Raw genomic sequence first — 27,852 nt, forward strand, 5'->3', positions numbered from 1 at the left:
TCTCTGGACTTAAAGGATACCTGTACCCACATTCAGATACATCCTAGTCACATGAAGTACTTAAGAGTTTAAGTAGGGAAACACCACAATTAGCATCACATTTTGCATTGTGGTCTCGTGTATTCACAAAATGTCTTGCAGTAGTTGCAGCATAACAATCCAAACTGGAAGGGCACATAGAGGGGCATAATCGAACGTCGCCGGCCAAATAGATCGCCGGCGATCTATGTTGGCAGCGGCGCTACAGCTGGCCGGAACCGTATTATCGAAAAAGATGGCCGGCCATCTTTTTTTTTTCGATAATACGGTTTAGCCCAGCCAAATGCCTTGGAGTTCGCCGGGTTTGTTTTTCAGCGATAATGGGAAAAAATGCCGGCCATCTCCAACCCGGCGAAATCCAAGGCATTTGGTCGTGGGAGGAGCCAGCATTTGTAGCGCACTGGTCCCCCTGACATGCCAGGACACCAGCTGGGCACACTAGGGGTCAGTGTGGTGGACTTCAGAAAAACCTCCCACATGCATAGCTCCCTTACTTTGGGTGCTGAGCCCCCCAACCCCCCCCCCCCAAACCCCACTACCCACAAATGTACAACACTACCAAAGCTCTTAGGGGTGAAGGGGGCAACTAAATGTGGGTACAGTGGGTTTTGGAGGGCTTCCATACCATTACCAGCACAAGTGTTACAGGTAGGGGGGGATGGGTCTGGGTCCGCCTGCCTTAAGTGCACTGCGGTACCCACTAAACGTGCTCCAGGGACCTGCATACATGCAGGCCTCTAGGACTTGTTGCTGCTGTATAACCTTGGCACACCAGGTGACACCTGAAGACTAATCTCTTTGAAAAAGTCCTTTATTTGAATAAGCATGTTTACTCACAGTTAACTGCAGATCACAGGTTGTGCCCCACTGGCAAAGAGTCTCCCTGGTACTGAGATTAGCAGTAGGTCAGAGCTGGCAGAATGGTGTACAATGCCTTCTTTCAGCCACATTCAAGGTAATAACGTTCTCTAACGTGGGTAACACATGAAAGGGATCTAAAACTGGCTTACAAAAATGGCCACTACCTCATGGACTACCGGAAACAAAACAGGGCACACTCTGACCCAGTTAGCAGGGGGGAAAAGCACCATGGGAGTAGAGCCCAGTACCCTACACCCACCACAATGCATTGCTAATGTGACTCTGCAGGGCACCTAACAGAAAAGGTGTCACACTCACCCGAGAGCCACATCGCAACCAGGGAAAGGCTGTCGGATGATACAACACATGCTGCTGTCATGGAGGTGGGTACGGCATTTGAGGCTGGCATACAGGCTGGCAAAAAAGGTTTTTAGTTTTATTTTTTTAGTATGGGAGGGGGTTGGTGACCACTGGGGGAGTATGGGGAGGTAATCCCCCATTCCCTCCAGTGGTCATCTGGTCATTTGGTGCACCTTTTTGAGGCTTGGTCGTGAAAATAAAAGGACCAAGTAAACCCGGCGATATACTGCTTATCGCCGTTTTTTTTCCATTATCGCTGAAAGCCGGCCATCTGGTAGCCACGCCCATGCCCGCCCATGTCCCGCCTTCGCTTCAACGCCGACACACCCCTTTGAACTTTGGCCGGCGATGCGACGGGAAAGCGGCGATGTTGCCAAAAAAGCAGCTTTCGATTATACCAATTTGGCCGCTTTTCCGAGATCACCGGCCATCTCCCGATTTGTGTCGGAAAATGGCCAGCGATCACTTTCGAAAATGAGCTGGATAGTTCCCTATTTATGCATCTCAGTATCCATGGCTGGTAAAAAGTACATCAAAGGAAGGAGCTCAAGAATCAATGCAATGAGCCATTTGTGTGCTGGAGCTGATAGGGTTTAATATAAACTATCCCAAGTCCCGTCTGTTTTCTGTACAACATTTGGAGTTCATCGGAGCCTTGTTAGACATGGTTCAGCTCCAAACTTATCTTCCAGAGCAGTGGGTGGAGGTGTTGGTTTCTATAGCACTTCAAGTTCGTCAGAGCCAACAGGTTTCAGCTTGGTAGATGTTGAGATTGTTAGGCCACATGGGCTCAACTGTGCATGTCACACCCATGGCATGCTTCCATTTGAGGCCAGCACAGTGAACTCTATCTTCAGTGGTCCCTTGTCAGGGTGCACCTAGTGGATGCTATTGCTGTCATCCTTCTTTAGAGTAGTCTCTGTCTTGGTGGACAATTTGAACCAATTTGACCATGGGACTATCATTTCAAATTCTTCCAACCTACAAGACATGGGTGACAGATGCATACAACCTGGGCCGGTGAGTTTAAGTAGATGGGCTCCACACCAAGGGTTGATGGTCACCCCAGGAGGCTCGTCATCATATCAACCTCCTGGAACCATGGGCTATTTGAAACAATCTGAAGATTTTCAGAGATCAGCTAATACAACAAATTATCCTCATTCAAATGGACAATTGGGTTGCAATGTATTATGTTTGCAAGCAGGGAGGCATGGGATCATACCTCATGTGTCAGGAAGCAGAATATGGCATTGGGCATTCAGCAATGTCTTGATTCTCAGAGCCATGTACCTGTCAGGGAAGAACAACTGCCTAGCTGACAGACTGAGCCAGAAAATGCAACCTCACGAATCGTCTCTCAGTATGGGCGACTGAGAGATCTTTTGATTGTGGAGCACCACCTCATTGGATCTCTTCACCACTCACCTGAACAACAATGACCCTCAATACTGCTCCAGACAAGGATCACATGACAGACCAGCCTCGGATGCCTATCTCCTTGACTGGTCCAGTAAAACTCTCCTGAAACTCAAGCAGGACTAGGGAACCACGATTCTCATTACCTTTTATTGGCTGAGACAGATTCAGTTCCCTCTACTTCTAGAGTTAAGCCTCCAGCGACCCTTGGAGATTGAAGTGCTTTCTGACTCTCATCACTCAGAACAAGGGGGTCTCTTCTGCATCCAAACCGTCAGGCCCTGGCCCTTATGGCTTGGATGCTGAGAGGCTAGAATTTGACTCTTTCGAATTACTTGAGGATGTCTCTCATTTTCTGCTTGCTCCCAGGAAAGATTCCATTAAAAGGTCATATAATTTTAAATGGAGGAGGTTTGTTATCTAGGGTGAGGGCAAGGCCCTACATCCTTTGACCTGTCTTACACAAAAATTACTTGAATACCTTCTATACCTTTCTGAGTCTGGCCTCAAGACCAGCTCAGTAAGGGTTCACCTCGGTGTAATTGATGCTTACCATCCTGATTAGAGGGTAAGCCCATCTTTGTATAGCCTCTAGTTGTTCAATTGATGCTACTGTGTTTGGGAAAAATGGCAAATCTTCTCAAAGTTGGCATTGACCTGTGGTGTACCCAGGGTTCATCTCTATCACCCATGATTATGAGTTCTCTGGAAACAATTACTCTGGACAATGGTGAAAGATTATTTTCATATGCTGATGATATATTAATGCTGGTTCCAGTATGTGCTAAATTGGAGGATGCTTTAGAAAAAATATTCTGCTGTATGGATAAAATTCAAAGCTGGATAAATTCTAATATGTTTAAGTTAAATGCTAAGAAGACCAAAGTTCTTTGGTTTCGGAATCCATCTATTCTTATCTTTTTCAAAATTACACTGCCTCAGGGCAAAACTCTATGGGTTCAATATTCAGACGGCGGCAGACAGTGCTTTTGCTGTCCGATGCTGGTGTTATACCTGGACATTCAATACCGGGCTGTTTTTAGTAAAGTTTTTGGAATCCAGTGGATTACAGGACCTGAGGCAACATGGTTTCATTAGAGGCAGGTCTTCTCAGACAAATCTGATTAATTTATTTGACTGGGTGACCAGAGAGTTGGATCGAGGGAGAGCACTAAATGTGATGTATTTAGATTTTAGCAAAGCCTTTGATACAGTTCGGTATAGATGACTATTAAATAAACTGAGTACCCTTGGTATGGGCCCTGAACTGACTGACTGGGTTAGGAACTGGTTGAGTGGAAGGCAATAGAGTACATAAGTAATGCCACACTGGGAAAAGATCAAGGGTCCATCGAGCCCAGCATCCTGTCCACGACAGCGGCCAATCCAGGCCAAGGGCACCTGGCAAGCTTCCCAAACGTACAAACATTCTATACATGTTATTCCTGGAATTGTGGATTTTTCCCAAGTCCATTTATTAGCGGTTTATGGACTTGTTCTTTAGGAAACCGTCTAACCCCTTTTTAAACTCTGCTAAGCTAACCGCCTTCACCATGTTCTCCGGCAACGAATTCCAGAGTTTAATTATGCTTTGGGTGAAGAAAAATTTTCTCCGATTTGTTTTAAATTTACTAAACTGTAGTTTCATCGCATGCCCCCTAGTCCTAGTATTTTTTGAAAGCGTGAACAGACGCTTCACATTCACCTGTTGCACTCCACCAATTATTTTATATACCTCTATCATGACTCCCCTCAGCCGTCTCTTCTCCAAGCTGAAAAGCCCTAGCCTCCTTAGTCTTTCTTCATAGGGAAGTCGTCCCATCCTCGCTATCATTTTAGTCGCCCTTTGCTGCACCTTTTCCAATTCTACTATATCTTTCTTGAGATGCGGAGACCAGAATTGAACACAATACTCAAGGTGCGGTCGCACCATGGAGTGATACAACGGCATTATAACATCCTCACACCTGTTTTCCATACCTTTCCTAATAATACCCAACATTCTATTCGCTTTCCTAGCCACAGCAGCACACTGAGCGGTTTCCATTTCCTCTTGCTTTTATTTGCTTTCCTTACATAAACAATATTAAATATGTATAGAGCCTTCAATTTGTCTCTTGGACTGGAAGGAAAAAGCCTCAAAAAGGTCTTTCTGACCGAAATCTACATGAGCTTTAAATCATCATTGGCATAAAAACCTTCTATACAGTGTCATCTAATTCCAAATCAAAACATTTCAGAAAAAAAATTATTTTAAAGGCCTGTATTGGTATTCTGAACTGCAAAGAATTGGCTATACCTCCTCTAACATTTTCCACTTGCATGGATTTCCTATGACTATTACATCTGATTGAGGAATGCAGTTTATCTCCAAGTTCTGGCGTGTCCTTAATCGCGCCTTAGGGGTAAAGTTACACTTTTCTTTGGGGTACCATCCTCAGATGAATGGACAGACTGAATGGATGAACCAAAGCCTGAAACAGTTCCTGAGGGTGTAACTTTCTGCCCTCCAGAACGATTGGGTGCAACTATTACCGTGGGCCAAGTTTTCTCATAACAACAGAGTTTGCAGTGCTACAGGAGCATCCCCTTCCAGGATCGTGTATGGGCAACATCTGCAAATTCCCATACTAGTATGTTATGTCTGGGAATGTGAGCCCTTGCGCCCCGACAGAGCACGGCGAAGATGGAGTGACACCGCACTCGGTCAGGCAGCTAGACAACCCCTAGCTTCACCTGGGAAGCGACCGCCGTTCCTTGAGAGTTGAGCCCCCAGGTGCAGGTGGCCACCAGGACTTCCGGAACCGGCAGAGTTGCACGGCCACTGACCCGACAGGCAGGGAGAACAGACACCGTCCAGGAGCCAAGGAATCAGCAGCGCAGCGAATAGTCAGAGAAACAGTCCGAGGTCTAGGCAGGCAGCAACACAGTGCGTAGTCAGGCAACAATCCAGGGTCTGGTACACAGGAATCACAGAAACAAAGATAGCCGGCTGTAGAACACAGACGTAGACCATAACCTCTAAGCACTACAAGCCGAAGCAAGGAAGGACTGGAGGCAGGGCTTTAAATACTGTAGGAAATTAGGTTCAAACATGTTCAGCTGATCCCAGTTGGCTGCCTCCATCAGAAGAGATGCCCTACACCCAAATATGGGCTTCCTTCCTGAAGCTGCCCATCTTCAAGATGGCTGCCACAACCTGAGACGCCCATCTCCAAGATGGCTGTCCTATCCTGGAGATACCACATCCAAGATGGCCACCGCATCCTCGAATGCCCCTACCCTGCGCAAGCAGGCTGCACCTCTGAAGGAGTGTAACAGAGTGTAACAGTACCCCCTCCAGAAAGATCTCCCCCTCACTGGTTCGGTCCGGGCTTAGCAGGATGATGAGCATGAAACACCCGGATCAGATCTGGAGCATGCACATTGTCTGCCGGCTCCCAGGAGTTATCCTCCGGTCCAAAATGCTTCCAGGCGAGGAGATAGTACAGCTTCCTTCCACGCCACTTGGAATCCAGGATGCGATCCACCTCATACTCTGGATCTGGATCGCTTTCAGGTACAGCCACTCTCTTGGGTTCGGGGTGCCACTTGGACCTGCGGAAAGGTTTCAAGAGAGATACATGGAAAGCATTGTGCACCCGGAATTGGCTTGGTAGGTGCAACCGGTAAGTCACTGCTCCTATCCTGGAGTGTACAGCAAAAGGTCCAATGAACCGTGGGGCAAACTTTAGAGATGGGAGCCGCAGCCTCAGGTACCGGGTACTCAACCATACCTTCTCTCCCGTCAGGAATGTGGGAGCCGCCTATCTCCTACGGTCTTAGATCTCCTTGGCCTTGACCGCAGCTCGTCACAACTGCTCCTGGACCTTCTTCCACACATCCTGAAGAGAACGGACCGTGGGCTGCACCTGCGGGGGATCCTCCGCGGGGGAAACTGGCGGAGGCAGACGCGGGTGGCGACCATAGATAGTGCTGAATGGGGTTGTCCGGGAGGCCGAATGCAGGCTGTTGTTATAAGCGAACTCAGCCCAGGGTAGCAGAGTAGCCCAATCATCCTGGCACTGGTTAGAGTATGCCCGGAGGAATGCCTTCACAGTCTGGTTGACCCGCTCCACCATACCATTGGTCTGCGGGTGGTATGCAGACGATAAAAGGGTGGTAACCCCGAAGGTTGAACACAACGCCCTCCAGAAGCGAGACGTAAACTGGGAGCCTCGGTCACTAATGATCCTCTGGGGTAATCCATGGAGCCGGAAAATGTGCGTGATGAAGCTCGCAGCGAGGTTGGCAGCAGTGGGCAAAGCCTTCATAGGAATGAAATGGGCCATCTTGGAGAACCGGTCGATCACCACCCAGATGACCGTATTGCCCTGCGAGGGCGGCAGATCGGTGATGAAATCCATGGACACGTCCTCCAAAGGCTGCTGTGGCACCGGCATGGGCTGCATCAATCCCCACTGCTTCTGATGGGACGCTTTAGTTCGGGCGCACACCGGGCAGGTAGACACATACTGCAAGACATCCTGCGCCATTCGCGGCCACCAATATGATCGGGAGATAAGATACAGAGTCTTGTGGAAGCCGAAGTGTCCGACAAATTCAGTGTGCCCCCAGTGTGCCCCCAGTGCAGCACCTTCCTACGGAGACCCACCGGAACGGCCTTCTGGCAAGCGGCACTGGCCCCGGGCATGGAGGGAATACATGCCGGATTCAACATTGGGTATGGCTCCTCCTGGTCCTTGGGAGCCTCGAAGCTGCGGGACAGGGCATCCGCCTGGACATTCTTTTCCCCCGGTCTGAAGATCAGACGGAAGTGAAACCGGGCAAAGAACAGAGACCACCGGGCCTGGCGAGGATTCAGTCTGCTGGCATTTTGCAGATACAGCAGGTTTTTGTGGTCAGTTACCACTGTCACTGGGTGCGCTGCTCCCTCCAGTAAGTAGCACCACTCCTCAAAGGCTAGTTTGAGACCCAGAAGTTCCCGATCCCCCACCGTATAGTTCCGCTCCGCGGGGGTGAACTAGCGGGAGAAGAAGAAGCAGGGATGTTTCTTCCCGGATGCCGACGTCTGGGAGAGTACTGCTCCTACTCCCAGGGATGAGGCGTCCACCTCCACAGGAAAGGCTGGGTAGGGTCTGGACTGCGGAGTACCGGGGCAGAAAGGAACGCCTTCTTCAGGGTGGCGAACGCGGTGAAGGCCTCCTGCGTCCAGTTCTTCGCGTCGGCGCCCTTCCTCGTGAGGGCCGTCAGTGGAGCCGTGATGAGGGAGTAATTCTGGATGAACTGCCGGTAGTAATTGGCGAACCCCAGGAACCTCTGCAAGGCCCGCAGACCCTGGGGAGCCGGCCAGTCACGGATCGCTGTCAATTTACCGGGATCCATCTGCAACCCGGTGGACAGGCAGACTCTGTTGGTGGAACGAACACTTCTCCAACTTGGCGTACAGCCGATGCTCCCAGAGGTGCTGGAGCACTGTGCGGACATGGGTGACATGTTGTGACAGAGAAGCGGAGAAGATCAAGATGTCATCCAGATACACGATCACTGAGGTGTAGAGCAGGCCCTGGAATATGAAATTTACAAAGTTCTGAAATACTGCAGGGGCATTGCAGAGGCCGAATGGCATCACCCGGTATTCAAAGTATCCTTCATGGGTGTTAAATGCCATCTTCCATTCATCTCCCTCCCGGATCCGCACCAGGTTGTAGGCCCCGTGTAAATCCAACTTAGTGAAGATCTTGGCCCCTTGCAGGCGGTCAAACAACTCCGGGATGAATGGAAGCGGATACCGGTTCTAGACAGTGATTTTGTTCAAACCCCGGTAGTCAATGCAAGGGCGAAGCGACCCGTCTTTCTTTGAAACAAAGAAGAATCCGGCCCCTGCAGGGGAAGTAGAAGCTCTGATGAACCCCTTGAGGAGATTCTCCTGGATGTAGTCCCTCATGGCTCGGGACTCATCACGGGACAAGTTGTAAAGACGCCCTCTAGGTGGGTTGGTTCCCGGCAGTAGATCAATGGCACAGTCGAAAGACCGATGGGGAGGAAGCGTGTCCGCCGCCCAAGCACTGAACACATCCCGGAAATCTTGATAGTCCTTAGGCAGCCCGGGCAACCCTTCCTGCGGGTTCTGAACTTGGGCTGAGCAGAGAGGTATAGGGGCCTTGACCGGCTGGAGACAGTGCTGAAAACACCAGGAACCCCATTGCCTGATCTCCCCAGTGGACCAGTTGATAACCGGAGCATGTAGTCGGAGCCAGGGTAGTCCAAGGATCACCAGGTGAATGGCTCAGGGAAGTACAAGGAACTGGATCTCCTCCTGATGCAATGCCCCCACCTGCAGACACAAAGGTGAGGTGATCCGGGTTATAGTCCGGGGAAGACTGTCTCCCTGGATGGAGGTGACCCTGAGAACCCGTTGGCAGGGCACCGTGGAACCACCCAACTGCAACAGGAACTCTGCATCAATGAAGTTCCCGCCGGCCCCAGAGTCCAGCAAGGCCTGCGTCTGGATCTGGACCCCTTCTCCACGGAGCAGGGCGGGAACAGAGAGCAGGTTGTCGGGAAGGGATGACAGCTGACCCAGAGCCACTCCCTTCACGGGGCTCGAGCCGGAGCATTTCCTGATGCCCCAGGTTTATTTGGGCAGGTGCCTGAGAAATGGCCAGCCTGCCCACAGTACAGGCATAACCGATTCCTGAGACGATGGGCCCTCTCCTGCTTGGACAAGCGATGCCGCCTCACTACCATGGGTTCCTCTTCGGCGCCTTCCGAACCCTCTTCGAGGAACCTAGGTGTCTCTGGGTGACAGAAGCGGCCCCTGGTTTTCTGCACCGCCAGCTGCGTAGCCCTCTCCTGGGCTCGCTCCTGGAACCGGATATCAACCATGATGCAGAGTGCAATGAGGGCGTCCAAGGTGGCGGGAATCTCTCTACCAGCCAATTCGTCCTTTATTTGGCTGTTCAACCCCTGCCAGAAAATGGCCGAGAGGGCTTCCTGGTTCCACCGGAGTTCTGCGGCCAAGGTACGGAACCGGACAGCATACCCCTCGACCGACCCGGAGCCCTGCTGGATCCGCAGTAGCTCCCCAGAGGCAGAAGAAGGCCGGCCAGGCATGTCAAATACCATCCGGAACTGCCGCAGAAACTCATCAAGGTCCACCAGAACTGGACTCTGCTGCTCCCATAGTAGGGACGCCCAGGCCAGGGCGGCACCGGAAAGCAAGGAGATGATGTAGGTCACCTTTACTTTATCGGATGGGAAAGCCTCTGGTTGCAGCTCGAACAGGATCTGGCACTGGTTGAGAAAACCCCGGCATGCTGAAGGGGTGCCATTGAACCGGGGAGGTTCTGGAAGCCGCATCCGTGCCCGCCCTAGGGCCCGGAGGAGCCATGGCAACCTGTTGCTGGAGCGCCGGTAGCTGGTTGCAGACATCCTGCAGAACTTTGGACAAGCGGGTTAGCTGAGCCTGCTGCTGATGTAGAACCTGAGCCAGGTTGGACAGCTCGGTCTTGTCTGGCGAGCTCATGGCTTCGGCTTACTCTTATGTCTGGGAATGCGAGCCCTTGTGCCCCGACTGAGCACGGCGAAGATGGAGTGACACCGCACTCGGTCAGGCAGCCAGACAACCCCTAGCTTCACCTGGGAAGTGACCGCCATTCCCTGAGAGTTGAGCCCCCAGGTGCAGGCGGCCACCAGGACTTCCGGAACCAGTGGGGTTGCACGACCACTGACCCGACAGGCAGGGAGAGCAGACACCATCCAGGAGCCAAGGAATCAGCAGCGCAGCGAATAGTCAGAGAAACAGTCCGAGGTCTAGGCAGGCAGCAACACAGCTCGTAGTCAGGCAACAATCCAGGGCCTGGTACACAGGAATCACAGAAACAAAGATAGCCGGCTGTAGAACACAGACGTAGACCACGACCTCTAAGCACTAGAAGCCGAAGCAAGGATGGACTGGAGGCAAGGCTTTAAATAGTGTAGGAAATTAGGTTCAAACATGTGCAGCTGATCCAAGATGGCTGCCTCCATCAGAAGAGATGCCCTACGCCCAAATATGGGCTTCCTTCCTGAAGCTGCCCATCTCCAAGATGGCTGCCACAACCTGAGACGCCCATCTCCAAGATGGCCGTCTTATCCTAGAGATACCACCAGTGGCGTAGCCGCAGGTGGGCTTGGGTGGGCCAGGGCCCACCCACTTATGGCTCAGGCCCACCCAACAGTAGCACATGTTTAGTGGTAACTGGTGGGAATCCCAAGCTCCGCCAGCTGAAGATTTCCACTGATGGTAATGAAAACGCTACTCTCCACGACACCGGCACCTGCGCATGCTTAGTTTTCTGTGCATGCCTGCTGCCAAGGTGGAAAGAGGCTTTTTTCCACCAGCTGAGATCATTTTTTTTTTGGGGGGGGGGGGGGGTGGGGGAAGAACACTTGGTGCCCACCCAATTCTTGCCTAGGCCCACCCAAAATCTGTTGTCTGGCTACGCCCCTGGATACCACATCCAAGATGACTGCCGCATCCTCGAATGCCCATACCCTGCGCAAGCAGGCTGCACCTCTGAAGGAGTGGAACAGAGTGTAACACAGTACCAACAAAATTAGATGTTCCTGCTGCTAATAAGGCTCTTGCTTCATTTCACAGATCTGGCAGACTACTCAGAACATCGTGCAGCAGACAGCTCTTCATACTAAGCAACAAGTGGATAAAAGGAAGCACCCAGCCCTCTGTTTCCAGCAGGGGGACCTGCTTTGCTTGTCTGCTCAACATCTCCGATTAAAAACTCCATTGGCCTGATTTGCCCCTCGGTTTGTTGGTCCTTACCCTGTACTTCGGCAGATAAATCCTGACACATATCAGCTAAAGCTACCTCCTAACTTACAGATACATAATACCTTCCACGTGTCCTTGTTTAAACCTGTGGTCCAGCAAGGTACCGCCTACCCCGTCACCCATGGCAACTGCATCTGATGAAGAATACAAGGTGCAAGGTATACTTGATTGATGAAGGGTACCTGGATTGCCTGGAAAGGTTTTGGATCTGATGACAACTCTTGGGAACCTGCTGTGCAAGTACATGCTCCTATTCTGGAGAGGCACTTCCATCGTCTATTTTTTCACAAACCTAAACCCCAGATTCAGGGCAGGAGGGGGTACTGTCACTATCCTACCATGACTCCCAGGACTAGTGCCGTTTGCTGGTGCTGGATGCCAGGAGAAATGCTGTCTCTCTGAAGCTTCTGGAAGTGGCTCAGGGTCCACGCAGGCATGTCTCTGGCGTATCACAGCTGCACTCGCATCAGATGCTGAAACTGGCGTTGTCTTGAGGGGGTATTTAATTTTGCTGAACTGAGGCTTTGGAACATTTGCATCATTGGCCACCTATAGTCATTGCGTTGCCTTCTGTGGGTTCCTGAGACACTTCCAACCTGTGTGAATGGGTTCCTGAGACACTTCCAGCTTTCAGCCTGTGTGAAGGATTCCTGAGACACTTCCAACTTCCAGCCTGTGTGAACGGGTTCTTGATGCACTTCCAGCTTTCATCCTGTATGAACGGGTTCCTGGGACACTTCCAGCTTTCAGCCTGTGTGAATGGACTCCTGAGATGCTTCCAGCTTCTGTGTGTGAGTGGGTGCCTAAGGTGCTTCTAGCTTCTGTGTGGGTGCCTAAGGTGCTTCCAGCTTCTGTGTGTGTGTGTGGGTTCCAGAGACGCTGCTAGCTAATGTGTATATGTGAGCTCCTGAGACATTGTCCAGCTTCTGTGTATGAGTCAGTCTTGTTCCTGAGTCACTGAGGTGCTGCCTCATTCCTACTAGCTCCTACCCAGCCTTGTTCCTGAATTGCTGAGGCGCTGCCTGACCTTCTGCTAATCTTCTAGCTAGTATTATTCCTGAGTCACTGCCTCATCCCCTACTAGCTCCTACCCTTCCTTGCTCCTGAGCTAGTGAGGTGCTGCCTCACCCCTGCCTAGTCTTGCTCCCTACGTTGAGGCCTTGGCTGATTCCTAGCATATGTCCCCTGCCTTGCCGGAGATTCGGCTATCGTAGTATTATATTACAAACAAAGGGCTCACCATCTGTATCAGAACACTGCGGTAGAAAATATAAAATTATTTTCTACTACGGGAGACTTCTTGTGCCAACTTTAGAACTACCACCGAGCTCCTGCACTACACTGGCAGTAGGGCTGATTTTGCAGACGCTGCTTGTCCGGTAGCCCTACTGTGGCTTAGTAAAAGGGCCACTTAATATTTAAGGGGGTGTTTTACTTAGGCATTCTGGTGTTTTTAGTGCGTGTTAAAAATAGGTGTGCGTTAAACGCTAAAGACACCAATGCATTCCTATAGGCGTCTTTAGCATTTAGCGCGTGCCTATTTTTAACGCGTGCTAAAAATGCCATCGTTCCTAAGTAAAAGACCCCCTAAGGCTTGTACAAAACAATACAATATGGATTCTTACATTCTGCAGTTACTGGTATAGGGTTCAATGTGGATTACAATAAAGACTAGACATTTCTATGAATTATATAAAGAGTAGAGAAAACAATGTATGGTTAGTCTAAAAATTAAGAAATTTCTTGAATAAAAAAGTTTTCAAATTTTTAATGGAAAGTCATGTAATCAACTTCTGATCTGATGTCTGATGGTCGAGAATTCCATATTTTTGCAGCTTGGTATGTAAACGTTAAATTATGAATTTAAAATGTTTTTATTTCATTTACTGACAGAAAATATGAGATCAAATAATCATTATTTTATATGGTCTTGTTTAATGTAGAGAAAATTAGATGACTCATATATGATTAGCCTAATAGATTATAATTTGATTTCTGTATTTCCATTTTCTATTAAACAGCTAGTCATAGACTGTCTATATTCTCCAATATCAAATAGCCTTAATTAATTTTTATTTTTTCTCATTCTCATGCAGATGAAGATATTGGAACTTACCAATATTATGACAAGAAAGAGCTAGGTAGTATATTCATTGTACTAAACTTAAACATTATATTGTAGTTAAAGTAGATCTAATTTTCCTAAGCTTTACTATTCCATAAATATTTCCATTTTAAATAAAAGTTGCTGTTTAATTAGCAAGAGTTTGCTAACTCCTTTTGTTATACTTAACAATATTGTTGGCTCTTGCCCATATACTATTTAAACAAATCAGATCTATTAGAGGCAAAGTATCTCTCCACTACCATGATACTTATAAATTGATAGAGGAAAAGACTTCAGACTCTCGGTAACAGCTGACAATCTTTTTTTTTTAATATGAAACAGCTGACCGCTCTGCTCTGCGTGGCTGAATTTAAGCTCACGCTGGCGAAAATCCTCATTAGTCAAAAAACCTGTATAACACTAGCAATGATATTCTTTCATATGAATGCTGTGCATAAACGGTACTATACAAGTACTTAGCTGTGGTTGTGCTGGAGTAATTACGGATGTCTGCGCTCGACAGCGAGCACCTGTTTTGCTCAGCGCTTCATATTCTTACTGTTGCAGGTGCTGTGAAGGGTTGTATGGTCCGGCTCCTTAAGAAGCACTGAGCGAAACGGGCGCTCGCTGTCGAGCGCGGACATCTGTAATTACTCCAGCACAACCACAGCTAAGTACTTGTATAGTACCGTTTATACACAGCATTCATATGAAAGAATATCATTGCTAGTGTTATAGAGGTTTTTTGACTAATGAGGATTCTCGCCAGCGTGAGCTTAAATTCAGCCACGCAGAGCAGAGCGGTCAGCTGTTTCATATAAAAAGATTGTCAGCTGTTACCGAGAGTCTGAAGTCTTTTCCTCTATCAATTTTTAAGTATCGTGGTAGTGGAGAGATACTTTAACTCCTTTTGTTGAAATTTAGATATACAAATCCATTTAGTAAATTGGAAGCTTAGGAATTAGATTGATGTTTTTACAGCTACTTGAGTGTATTTATATTTTTTACAGGAAAATAAAAGGGTGGAAGAAAACAACAAAAATGTCCCAGGATAACAATTATAAAAAGGTTACATGGCAAACATAAAAAGTCCAGAAGTCCAATGCTTCTAGTTATAAGCCTTTTTCTCCAAGTGGTATAACATGAGCAGACAAATCTTGACCCAAAATAGGATGCGTGGACAAATCTTGACCCAACATGGGCTGTGTTTTGGCAACAAGCCTTCCTCAGGGGTCTATACTAGTAGAACAATTAAAAGAATAATTAAAATAAATAAAATTATAAAAAAATAAAATTAGGTGTAAGATATAGCTAGTGTGATATAAAACAGAACATAGTATAAACAAACATGTCTTGAATAGATGTAACTAAGATAAAGAAAAGGAGATGCACATAGAAATAGCAAGAGATAAGAGGGAGAAAGAAAAAAGAACTAGAGAACACCAAACTAAGCATGCGGAGTGTGGATGCCGAAGAAATAGCACGTGTTATAGTATAGGTGAAAAAGCCAGAAGCTAATCAGAAGTTGGGCTGGAATGGGATAATATTTGCTGTACTATAAAATAGTTTAGAACATACCTGTCAACAACGCTAAAAAAGTACATCTATCTATTCAAGACACATGTTTGTTTGTTTGTTATGTTTTATATCATACTAGCTATATCTTACACCTAAGTTTAATATTTTAATTATTGTATTTATTTTAATTATTCTTTTAATTGTTCTACTAATATAGACCCCTGAGGCAGGCTTGTGCCGAAATACAGCCCATGTTGGGTGAAGATTTGCCCACACATCCTATTTTGGGTCAAGATTTGTCCGTGCATGTTATACCACTTGGAGAATAATTTCAGAAGCATTGGGCTTCTGGACTTTTTATGTTTGCCATTTTAACCTTTTTATAATTGTCATCCTGGAACGTTTTTGTTGTGTGCTTCCACTCTTTTCTTTTCCTGTATAGATTGCTGTGGATTATTTTTATTTTGTTGTGTAAGTGCCTATGTACTCATTTTGTGTGGCAGAAAATATTTCAAGAAACGATGTAAGAAAACCTGATATCAAATAAAATGGGTTGATCGTTCTGCTTCTATCCCAGTAGATGGCATCCTACATGCATGTGAATGCTCTGTTGTTGGCCTTGTAAATCTTTACCTGATATCTGAAATGGACATTTCAGAGTGAATGATCAGTTTTCTTTATCTGATTAATTCTTTTAATCCTAGAAGTTTCTTGAGGATTGAAAGTTATTTCCAGCTAGAGTTACTTCCTGTTTCAGGTCAGGTTAAAGTGGAGAGGCTTGTGTGAGTATCCCTTGTACTCAGTTTGGTGACTAATATTCTGACTTTGTGGTTCTGATGACAGACCTACTCAGTTTCTGTTCTGGATTCAGTTACAGATCACTTCAGTGTCTGATGAGACTGGAGACTCTGTAATATTGGCCCACCTGTTGGGCTGCATAAGCTTTTCTTTCAATGCAAATTTAAAACATTTGACAGCGAGCTGAAAGCATCAGTAGCATCGTAATTTTGGAGATATTCTTACAACTGTTTTTCCTAATCTGATTTTGTTTTATTTCTTTAGGGAGTTGTTTAACTATATATTAATATAGTATAACTTATTAATAGTTGTTCATATATAGATAAATCGGTATAATTTTTTTTATAGCATCTCAAACAAGCTATGGTTACTTAGAAGAGAAACAACAACTGGCAGAATGTAAGAACTAGTTGCATGCTTCTTGATTTTATGCACTTCTAATATTTTATAATTGTTTTAAAGCTTTGGTGTTAGAAATTACAATATAAAAATGCATCTGTGTATATATTTTCTGTACTTAAATGAATAAAAACGTAATAGGCTCCTTTGTAAAACAAAACCAATTTTTAGGATAGACCCAAAATAAGAGAAACCTTTTGCAAATGTAGCCTGTATTTAGCCATCATTTGCAGGTATCCACAATATATGGAGAAATAACCAAATGAGGCAAAAATCTAATAATAGGAGATGAAATATTTTTTTTATTTGTCTGAAGACAAATACCACTTTTCCTTCCATGGTGTATGCAGCATCTGATATTAATTTGGCAAAGTTAAATAATACTTAGGCGTATGTTTACTAAGGTGCGCTATGGGCGCATTAGCGTTTTTAACTCACGTAAATGGTTTACGCACCTTAAACTCTAATGCGCCCATAGAAATGCATAGGCTTGTTAGCGTTTAACACGCCTTAAATTTAAAGGTGTGTTAGAAACACTAACGCACCTTAGTAAACATACCCCTTAATGTATTAAATTACGTTTTTGTTGTCTGGTTTGTATTAGAGCAACATTTTATCATATACACCTACAATGAAATAAACACCAGTGAATATTTACTACTGTATGATCTGACAAAGATAAAACAACTTTCTAAAAATGTAATTTTGGGGTGAATTTTGCTCCTTCAGTTTCAAATGATTTCATATTCCTCCTATGTCCATTTAAAGAAACTTCAGAAAGTCTGGGTACCCTAGCAAGGTGTAGAACCAACTATATAGCCTCCAAAGACAGAAGAAATACCTTTGTTGCTTAAAATTACAAAACAATGTGTATATATGCATCTACATGCATATGCACATACACACACTTCTTTTTTATTCTCCACCAGGTTGTATTTCAGCGTAGTTGACTTTTGTTTGACACACTGTTGTAAAACATGGGGCCTACACATCTTAATAAACAGAAGGAATTGCCATGATTAATCCCAGAAAACATTCTTCTGCCAAAATATTTGAGTCTGAAGCTGGATGGGAATATAGTCACTGAGAACATTTTCTATTGCACGTTGAGACTATGGCAAAACAAGTAGGAATGGTTTTCCATAATCCTTTCCTAAAGCAGTTTTAAGAAGCTTTGGAAATCACTCACCTTGAATTCTTCTTTTTGGAGCACAAATGGTTCTCCAGCAGAAAAGAGGCATTTCGTGCACCACCATTTTCCCTTTTACTTAGTGTTGTGAATCCTCGGAATTGTAAATATTTTTGCTAGGCATCAGTCTAGCAAATTATATAATAAAGTTTTAAAGGCTAATTCTGAAAAAGATTTCTGGCATTATTTTGAAAGCCTCACAGATCTCAGGCCAGTGGTTGATCAGCTCTGCCTATGTTCTGTTTTCTCTGGTTGCTGGCTTAACCAACGTTTCTAAAATTGCTCCTTAAAACTATTTTTATTTTATTGGATGAAAAGTCAGAAAACAATTCATGAAATCTAAGCAGGGCTCAAGGTTTACTCCTACCTGCTACTTAATAATTTTACCGTTTTCCTTGTCTTCTCATTTCTTATGTTGCATCGGTTTCAGTACTTGTTGCATTTATTATTACCCCAACTGCCATTATAAAAACTATTTTAATTGTAGTCATTTTCTTTTTGTTGTCCAGCACGAGATTATCCCTGGATTCTCAAGAATAGACGTCCAGAAAAGCTTCGAGACACACTCAGCGAGCTGGAGGTACTTTTCAAAAAGTTACAAGAATGGCAACAAACAGTCTTGGTTTAAATCTTCTTTCAGCAGCTTTAATTTTCATAAAGGATCAGCCCTCATGGTGATGATAACTGTGCTTTTGTCCAGCAGACTTTTCTAAAACAGTTGCATCTTTGTTTATGTGGCATGCTAATCTCTCTTTTTGAAAACCAGAAGCACTTTAACCACTAGTGACAACATGTACAGCCGACTCTACTCTCTGTTTTCTGTTTTCCTTCAGGAGCTGATGCAAAACAGTGAGTGCGTGCTGAGCAAATGGAAGAACAAATATGTCTGTCAGGTAAAATGTTTTGACATGCTGTTGCTATGTTGAGGCAGTGAAGCTGAACAATTCTTCCACAATTGATACTGCGGTGTTATAATAGTTAACTGCACAAGAAACATTATTGTGTAGAGGATTTTGGTTTCAGTTTTTCGATTGTTCGAAGTAATAGATTGAAGCAGTTTTAAAATCTAGTGCTGGTATTTTTGGTCAACGAGGTACATTTCCTGAACATTGGTAGACAAAAAAAAAAAAAAAAAAAAAAAAAAAATATATATATATATATATATATATATATATATATATATATATAAATGCTGTTAAGCATTCTTAGCCACTACTTTAAGATTTCACATTGCCCTGCTATCTTTTTTCACATGAAATATATTCAAGGTTTTTTTTTCCGTTCTAAATACATTTTATCATCATTTCTAATCCTGAGGCAACTAAAGTGTACAGAATTGAACAAGAATCACTTTACATAGTATAAAGATCCATCTAGTTTTAGGTGCTAAGAACACATGTTAATCATTGTACTAACCAGCATAAAAGTACGCTCTTTGTTTACATGGTGTGTACATGAGCGAGATTTGGGCAGAGTATGAGTGCTGTGAGCAAGTGAGTGCATTGCTTATGAAATATAATATTTTAGTTGTGTACTTGCAAAATGTGGTAGTGCACATTTACGCCTGGTTATTAAGGAGCAATATTGATCACTGTTGCTAGTATTTTATAAAGAAAAGTAGGCATTTATAGAAATGTTTGAAATAGGTACCCTGCAATTTTGTTTTAGGTGCTCTGTTATAAAATTGCTCTCCATGACGGTAATTAGGTTGAGAGGCTTTTCTAGAGGAGGTTAGGGTTCTGTTCTGGGTGAATAGGAGGTGTTTCATTGGGTGGAGGGGCTGCGAAGGGAGATAAGATCTCTTTTGAGGGGTGTAGGGGGTCTTGGCTGAGGGTGATTGGGGGGGGGGGGGGGAGTCTGCAAACATGTTATTTCCATACACACTGACTCCTTTAAGATGTGACCAGGAATATTGCATCACATGTTAGTGAGCTGATACTCCCAGAGCAGAAAAATAACACCAGCTCAAAGCTGTCATTTTTTCCCATGAATAAAGTAGCTTGTGAAGTTCAATGCATACTGCATTATTTGAGTTGCATAATAATGAGATACTTTGCATTTCATGATTATTTAATACCTGTTACAGTAACCTAATGTATAATGCTGCCATTTAACACCATTAAGAGGCAAATATCTTGCATTATTCCTTTAATGCATGTTAGTTACAACCCCCTATGTGTTCTAATTTGCTACTGGACTTATTTGCATAGAAGTCTAGGCAGCAAAATAGTGCATGTAAAGTTTGGCACATGTTAGTACATTGGTCTCAAAGACACATGTATTTTGAGAGCAATTTTATCGAACATTTTCTACACATCAAGTTCCACCACCATTTGTGCAGCATGCACCTAGGCATCCCAGCGGTTTTAGTCTAGGTGGAGTTGGAGCAGAGTTGTGATGAAGATGTGTATTTTAAATGGCACCCAAATTTGAGCACAATAAAAAACTGGTGCTCATTGCTATTCTATAAAGGGCACTCTGAGTTGAGTGCCCCTTATTGAATAGCATATATCACCGATTCCTGCACCCAGATTTGGGCGTCAGGACTTATGCCTGCTGAAACCAGGTGTAATTCCCAGCGCCTAATTTGAGCACATATCTATGGTATTTTGTGACCCTGCATGCAAATTTCTGGAATCCCTCTGACCTGCCCATGCCATCCCTCCATGGCCATGCCCCTTTTTGGGTTGCATGCTGTGGGATTTGGGCATGCAGTTTATAGAATAGTGCATAGCAAGATGCACACAGAAATCGAAATTGGTGCCAATTATCATCGATAATTGATTGTTAGTGCCCAATTATTGACGATATTTGGTTCATTCCCCAGTTTAGTTGTGCACATATCTCAGGATCACCTCCCAATTTGGGCACCCTTTATAGAATCTGGGGGATAAAGTATATGCACACATATACAGCTTTTTTGGAGAAGGTGAGAATTGTGCAAGAGAATTTGTAGGTCATTTATAGACACATAGGCATCTATGCTACCTTTGTAAAATAGACTGATACAGGGAATTCATTCCTTGGAAAGAGCTCTATATTAACTAGGAAAACAGAATGCTGCTCCACTTTCATTTAACAGACCACAGTGGTACCATTTAAATTTTCAGGGGGCCTTTTATTAAAGGTTAGCTTGAGTTATCTGCAGCAGGTCCCATTTAATTCCTATGGGCCCTGCTGCAGATAACTTAATTTAATCTTTAGTAAAAGACCCTCTCAACCCTTGCAATGTACGTACCCACCTCGTCACTGGTCCAACATGTGACTTATATTGTCAATTTTTAGCTTTATCTTCTACAGATTTCATTAAGTCATATAATTTAACATATTTTAAGAGCTCAGAAGAGTAAACTTAATCCCAGTCGGTCAGAGGATCTTTTGTGCAACGTATTTTGCCAATAGGCTGTTTCAAGGAACTTTCCCTTAACATGTCAACCTCACCAACTTGACTGGCAAACTTCAGCCATTCAAAGACCGGCTGCGTGTGTTTTTTTTTCCACATTTAAGTACACCCACTTACACCTCCCATTGACCTGGAATACGTGGGTGTGTCTACATTTCAGCATGCTGATGCAGGTTGACACTAGTATTCTAGAATGGAATCTGGGTATGCAGATGTCATTGTAGAATAGGCACTCCCCATGCCTCGTTGGGGCACCTACACCTAAGCAGCTCCTTTATAGAATTGCCACAATAGTTTTTTATTTGAAAATTAGTAAGTGTGAAATCCTTTTGCATCTGCTGTTTGTTTAGGTGGCTGAGGCAGAGAAAAATAGCATGTATGCATTTCTAAATCGGATGTATATTTGCTGTTTAACTCCACCAACCTGAACACCTCTGTTCTCCACCTTATAGATTTCTCTTCTTACTCTTTTCTAAAACTGCATGCAGTATGGAAGCCTGCTCATGGCTTTTACCTCTGTAAATGGCTTTGAAAATTGCTCTCTCTGTGGTTCATTTATTATATTGTATATATTTTAATATGTATACAAATAATGATGGTGGTTTTTGTTTTATTTTAAGGGGGGCAATATTCTGAACTATGATAATTTGTTCATGATAGATATTATACAATAGATGAATTAACCGTAGATAATTTTAGGAAGTTATATTACACTAAACTCTGCCTCACATCTAGCTACTATAGTGATGTTATTTGTAGCCATATGGCAAGATTTTCTGATTTCAAGATGTCCTAAGAGGTCTGCCATAGTAAATCATATGTAGCTATGTCTGGAAGTCGGTGGGGTTGATCTGAGAGAGAAAACCACCAATTAACAAGTTCTTTTGTTTCCCATGGGAATTCAAACTCTGTAGATTACAAATAAATGGAATTATATTTATTATAATAAAAGGCTCCTATTTACTAACACTTATCATGCGATAAGTGTTAGTAAATAAAGGGGTATGTTTGTGGTAAATAAAGGGGTATGTTTACTAAGGCGCGTTAGCATTTTTTAACATGCCTATAAAGTTAAGGCGCGATAAACGCTAAAGCGCCAATACATTCCTATAGGCGCGTTAGCGTTTAATGTGCATTACAAATGCTAATGCGCCTATAGCGTGCATTTGTAAACTCAGGCGAAAGTATGTTATCGCCATAATCACTTGTTAAGTGTTAGTAAATATGGACCTAAATATGTAACTCTTATGATCACTGAAAAGTGAGACTTTGCCTCATTAGCCATTAGGAAAAACAGTGTTAGTATTCAGCACCTGTCAACGTATTTTGATCTATTAATTTTTTTCATAACAAGATCTTCATCAGCTCTCTAGTTTCTAAATCATTTTAAGTATTTCTTTTTGAAATTTCTGTTTATCCCCAATTTTCTTCTCTTTTATTGAACCCCCCCCCCCTTTCTCCACATACCATATGTCAGTAACAGGCACCCTTATTAGTCAGTCTGTTATAAGATTTACCATCAGCACTGCCCCTTTAGCTTGCTGGGGTCACCATAGTATTACAAGTCACTTTCCCTGTGTCTTCTTTCAAAAAGAACATTTTATTTATGATTTATATATTTAATTTTATATCCCACATTATCCAAAACAAGTTTCAGTTCAATGTGGCTTACGGATAACAATAATATAATGAATTACATACATACATACATGCATCTCTGTCATAAACACACAGGGGGTCTTTTATGTAAACGTGCTGGTGTTTTTAGCGCGTGTTAAAAATAGGCGTGCACTAAACACGCCCATAGGAATACTTTGGCATCTTTAGCGTGTAGCGTGCGCCTATTTTTAACGCGTGCTAAAAACGCCAGTGTGCCTACATAAAAGATCCCCAAAATATTTGCAAGATATTTGCAAACAGGATAAGGTTAGAGATCTAGCATTATTTTCTTTAATAAAGGTTTAATTTAGAAAATGGGAAGAAGCATAGTTAGGAAAATAAGGAATGAACACATAGAGCCCTTTACACTTCAGCACAAAATGGGAAAAAACCTTGAGACTGGTATTCAATGAGGTGGATTTTTCATAAAGCTAAATGGATGACTTATCTTTATTTAGATTTTCAACTACATTATGCATTTGTTAGGACTGTTGTTTAAGCAGTTCTACTTAAATAGAAAAATCTTGGATGAATTTTAATGAGTGCCTCCAGAACACTTCCAGTCCCTTACTGTTCTGCCTGCATATCCTATGTATTGACCAGCTCAAAATTAAAACAAAAACTAGATTTAGGCAGTTAACTCCAAAGTTAACTGCCTAAGTGAGTCTTTTACAAAGCCGTGGTAATGTTTTTAGCTCGTGGTAAAAATCAGCTGGCGGTAAATGCTGAGACACCCATTATATTCCTGTGAGCGTTTCAGCGTTTACCGCCAGCTGATTTTTTACCGCAAGCTAAAAACACTAACGCCCGTTGTAAAAGGCCCCCTAAATGCTTTTGAATTTCAGCTTCCTTTGCTACATAAGCTCCATAGTTTTTTTGCTGTGTTTAAGATTTAGAGGAAACCATGGGCAAACAGTTCTGATAAGCAATGGGGTAATTCTGTAAGGAGAGTACCAACATTTAAGTGCCAAGAATGCATATAAATGACCAGAATACTGGCATATATGCACATAAATGCCAATATTATAAATGGAACCTAAATGCTACTACTACTACTTATAATTTCTAAAGCGCTCTAGACATATGCAGTGCTGTACACTTGAACATGAAGGTCCCTGCTCGACAGAGCTTACAATCTAATTAGGACAGACAAACAGGACAAACAAGAGATAAGGGAATATTAAAGTGAGGATGATAAAATAAGGGTTCTGAACAAGTGAATAAGGGTTAGGAGTTAAAAGCTGCATTGTCATGTTGTTTGACAGTGGGTGTACACATGGGTGGAGTCTGGGCTGGGCACACAATTGCACATGTAAAGTATGGAATACCATTACTTTACATGTGTTTGAGCCATCTAAATGCAAGCATTTATGCCAGCTCTATGGCTGGTGTAAGTGGTCACACTTAAAACACAGGTGCATAGTTTTTCCTGTTATACTAGTATTCTGTATAGGAAAACAGGCACTCCTTAAAGAATTATTCTCTATGGGCTCGATTTTCTAAGTGAGATATTAAGAAAAAGTCTATTTTATGTGCTTTTGTGCTTTTTTTAAAATTTATTTTATTTATTTGTTTGTTTGGATTTTGCTCACACCTTTTTCAGTAGTAGCTCAAGGTGAGTTACATTCAGATACACTGGGTATTTCCCTGTCCCTGGAATGCTCACAGTCTAAGTTTGTACCCGAGGCAATGGAGGGTTAAGAGACTTACCCAAGATCACAAGGAGCAGCAGTGGGGCTTGGACCAGGCACCTCTGGATGTCAAGACCAGTGCTCTAACCACTAAAAATAGACTTCCACAACTAGCCCAAATAATGCATAAATGTTATTATATAAATTTGTACATGCACTGAATGCATGTACTTGCATATTTTATAAAATACTAGTAAAAAAGGCCCGGTTCTGGCTGAAATGAAACGGGCGCTAGCAAGGTTTTCCGCGGAGTGTGTATGTGTCAGTGAGTGTCTGTGAGAATGACTGTGTGCGAGAGAGTGAATGTGCAAGTGTGTGTGTGTGACAGAGTGAGAGTGGGTGCGAGTGTGTCTGTGAGAGAGTGTGTGTATGTGAGAATGAGTGCGTGCAAGTGCGTATGTGAGACAGTGAGTGTCCTCCCCTTTCCCCCCTGTCAGGTCTCAGGACCCCCTCCCCTGTGGTCTGAGGACCCCCCTTCCCCCCCTCTCTGAGGTCTTAGGGACTCCCCTTCCCCCCTCTCTGAGGTCTTAGGGACCCCCCTTCCCCCCTCTCTGTGGTCTTAGGGACCCTCCTCAGTGGTCTTAAGGCCCCCCTGTCCATATTGTACATAATTAACTTTGTATGAACTGTGGACAATGCGAGCACATTTAGACTGATTGTGGACAGTCATGAAGGCAGCCCCTACATCAGTATTCAATATATATCTGTGAAATAGTAATTAAAAAAATAAAAGCAAGACCATTTTTATAATAATCACTGCATTCCAGGAAACAAAATGGAGAAAGTTCCCACATGCTATCTTTTCCTTTTGATGTAGGCAGAGGGGAAAAAACGATGTTAAATGCTCCAGTTTGAACGTAATTAATGTTTTCCTTTTAATTGTACTTATAAATAGTAAGTCTGCTTGTTAAGTACCCGATTCTCATAACATGATTTGTGTGTTGGTGGGCCCTCAGTAACTGAAAACATCTGTGGCACGAATACAGGGAGTCCCTATAGGCAACCCCTCCAAATGACAGAACAGTTCCTATGCTGTAAGTATAAGTGAGATTAAATAAATATGCCACCAATAATAAAGAATGACAACGTGTATTCAGCAGCTCACAGGCTTGCTTGACTTACCTAAGTGGCTTCAACTGTTGACGTCATCCTGCCTTCTGCTTGCTTCAATGTATGAAGGAGGTTTAATAGACAGGAGTGGAAGTGAGCCTATCTAGTGCACTGTAAGCAAGGAAGCCAATCTGGTTAATCTTTGTTTCCATTCCCCCACGTCGTCGTCATTGCAATACACTGAAAACAAAGCAAGCAAACGTATGAGCTGCTGCAAGGAGGAAGGCAATTTGGGTAATCTGTGTTTCCACTCCTGCGCGCAGCCATGATGCAGTACACTGAAAACAAAGCCAGCAAACCTATGAGCGCCCTTGACGTCATCACGGGGGTGGAGCGGCAACTCTAGAGGGGGGAGGGAGAGAGTAGCGGGTGCAGTGGCGAGTGGGAGGGACTGGAGAGAGAGGGGAGGCTTCTGTGGGTGCTGCTGTGTATTGATTGGTCGGTTAAGTGTTGAGTGTCATCGCTCCGCCCTCGACGTCATGACGTTGTGATGCGAGGGCGGGGCAGACACTCATGGTCAAATTTTGATCTAGACCACCTCGGAAGTTGCAGAGTTTTTTGAGGCTTTATTAGAACGTTGGGGTTGCGAATTATGTCCGGAAGGGGCGTGGCTGAGGGCGGGTCTATGAGTGAGTGTGACAGCGAGTGGTGCTGACAGCCTACACAGTACAGGGCTTCACTGTTTCCCTGCCATAGAGTGAGCTTCAGAACGTTGGCGGTGAGAATTATTTATATAGATGTGCACATATTGCAACTCGAACAACCTAAGGAGGTCTTTTACTAAGCCGTGGTATAGTTTTTAGCTCACGGTAGAAATCAGCTGGCGGTAAACTCCAAGACGCCCATTATATTCCTATGGGCATCTTGACATTTACTGCCAGTTGATTTCTACTGAGAGCTAAAAATGTTACTGTGGCTTAGTAAAAGGACCCCTAAGCTCTTTGGGAACGCCTACGTGCAGATCTCCCGTGTAATTTTAGGAGTCATTTTCTGCACGTAAAACATGGTCATTATCCAGTAAACTACTGAGCAGATAACAGAATATCAGCTAGAGTTGCTAATATGTGCTCTTGCATAGTGCTGCATCAAATTGGACCTATGCTATAGATAAAAGGCTCCTGCCTTAGCGCATACAGCAGATGAATCCAGTACCTGGTGGGTTTTGTCCATCTACCAGCAGGTGGAGATAGACATAACTTAAACTGAAGTGAGTGATAAAGGATTACCAGCCCCGTCAGTAACCAGTATATCTCTACCTCTAGCAGGTGGTGGACGACTTCTCATCAGCTCCTGCGTTTTTCTGGGGTATTCTCCTGGGCTGTTTGCCATTTAAGAGTAGGGGTTCTTTGGACTTGATTGTTCCCTTTGGAAGCATACCTGATAAGTCGGGTACCTGCTTCACCCCGTTTTACGTTATTTCCCGGCCCTGGGTCCCGTGTGCCTTTACCTTCCTCACCAATTAAAAAAAAACAAAAAAAGCAAAACAGACAGGCACAGACGAACAGCCCTGACAGGACCAGGACAGGGTTTTTTCTTTTCTATTGCGAAGCCTCTGTGGCTACGGGACTGCACTGGGTGGTGCTGCCAACCTAAGCCGCATGGTGATGAGTAGTTAATTTTTTCTGTTGCATGTGGAGGTTCACGCTGGGTGCGTGGGTGGCATGGCGGCTGAAACTGTAAAGCGTTCCTGCTGCGGCAAAAGAAGATCAGCTTCTTCCATTTTTTAGCGGGCTGCTCGGAGCCATTCGTGGAAGATAATACTGCTCCTTCGGGGTCCTTGGGTTCCCGCCCTGAGCCCTCCGGCGCAAATGCCATTTTGCCTTCAGGCGCTGTGGTGTTTCCTGCCGATCAGTTAATGGCGGTGTCGGATGTTCCCTGCAGTTCTCCTTCTTTGACCTCCAGTTCATCTGGGGCGCCTCTTTCTTCCCTCGTCCCTGCCTCGGGCACTTCTAGTGGAGTTGGGGGGGGGGGGGCGTGGGAAGAGTTTTTGCTTGAATTTATCCTGTTGCTTCATCAGGTCTACTTATTGAAGCAGACTCTCCCTCAGTCGCACCTCCTGGCTAATTCCTCCTCTTTGGGGCTCTCTCAGGAGTCTCTCAAGCTCCCTGCCCAGAAGAGGAGAAGGGTGGACAAGGAGTCTGAGGCAGAGTTGGTGACCCTTTCTGCTCAGCCTCCTTCCTTTGCTGTCATTTTGGGGGATTCTCTCCGTCCGTCATATCTGGACGAGTTGGAGGAGGGCAAATTGCTTCAAGAGAAGCTGGATGAGTTCTTTGCAGTTTGCATTTTCTATAAGGATGAATTGCCTTCTCTGATCTCCAATGCCTCAGCAACTTTGAATGTTACGTACCCTGAGGCAGCTACTACTATGGCCAGCACCTGGAAGCTCTCGAAGGCTTTCCCTGTGCATGAGGCTATTCAGGAGCTCATTTCAGCTCAGTGGTCAGACCCTGATGGAGGTCTTTGGGG

General features: G+C 44.5%; 1 protein-coding gene across 1 annotated transcript in view; it reads left to right on the plus strand.

Moving 5' to 3' along the window:
* The window catches only part of WDPCP (WD repeat containing planar cell polarity effector), an 846,895-nt gene that overhangs the window by 192,920 nt on the left and 626,123 nt on the right, over window positions 1-27,852 (plus strand). The window contains exons 4-7 of the mRNA XM_030196158.1: window positions 13,609-13,653; window positions 16,284-16,334; window positions 18,033-18,103; window positions 18,357-18,416. Coding sequence (XP_030052018.1) covers window positions 13,609-13,653; window positions 16,284-16,334; window positions 18,033-18,103; window positions 18,357-18,416 — 227 coding nt within the window. The remainder of the gene's footprint in view (window positions 1-13,608; window positions 13,654-16,283; window positions 16,335-18,032; window positions 18,104-18,356; window positions 18,417-27,852) is intronic.

The sequence above is a fragment of the Microcaecilia unicolor genome, chromosome 3 (genome assembly GCF_901765095.1).
Source record: "Microcaecilia unicolor chromosome 3, aMicUni1.1, whole genome shotgun sequence".
Lineage (NCBI taxonomy): Eukaryota > Metazoa > Chordata > Amphibia > Gymnophiona > Siphonopidae > Microcaecilia > Microcaecilia unicolor.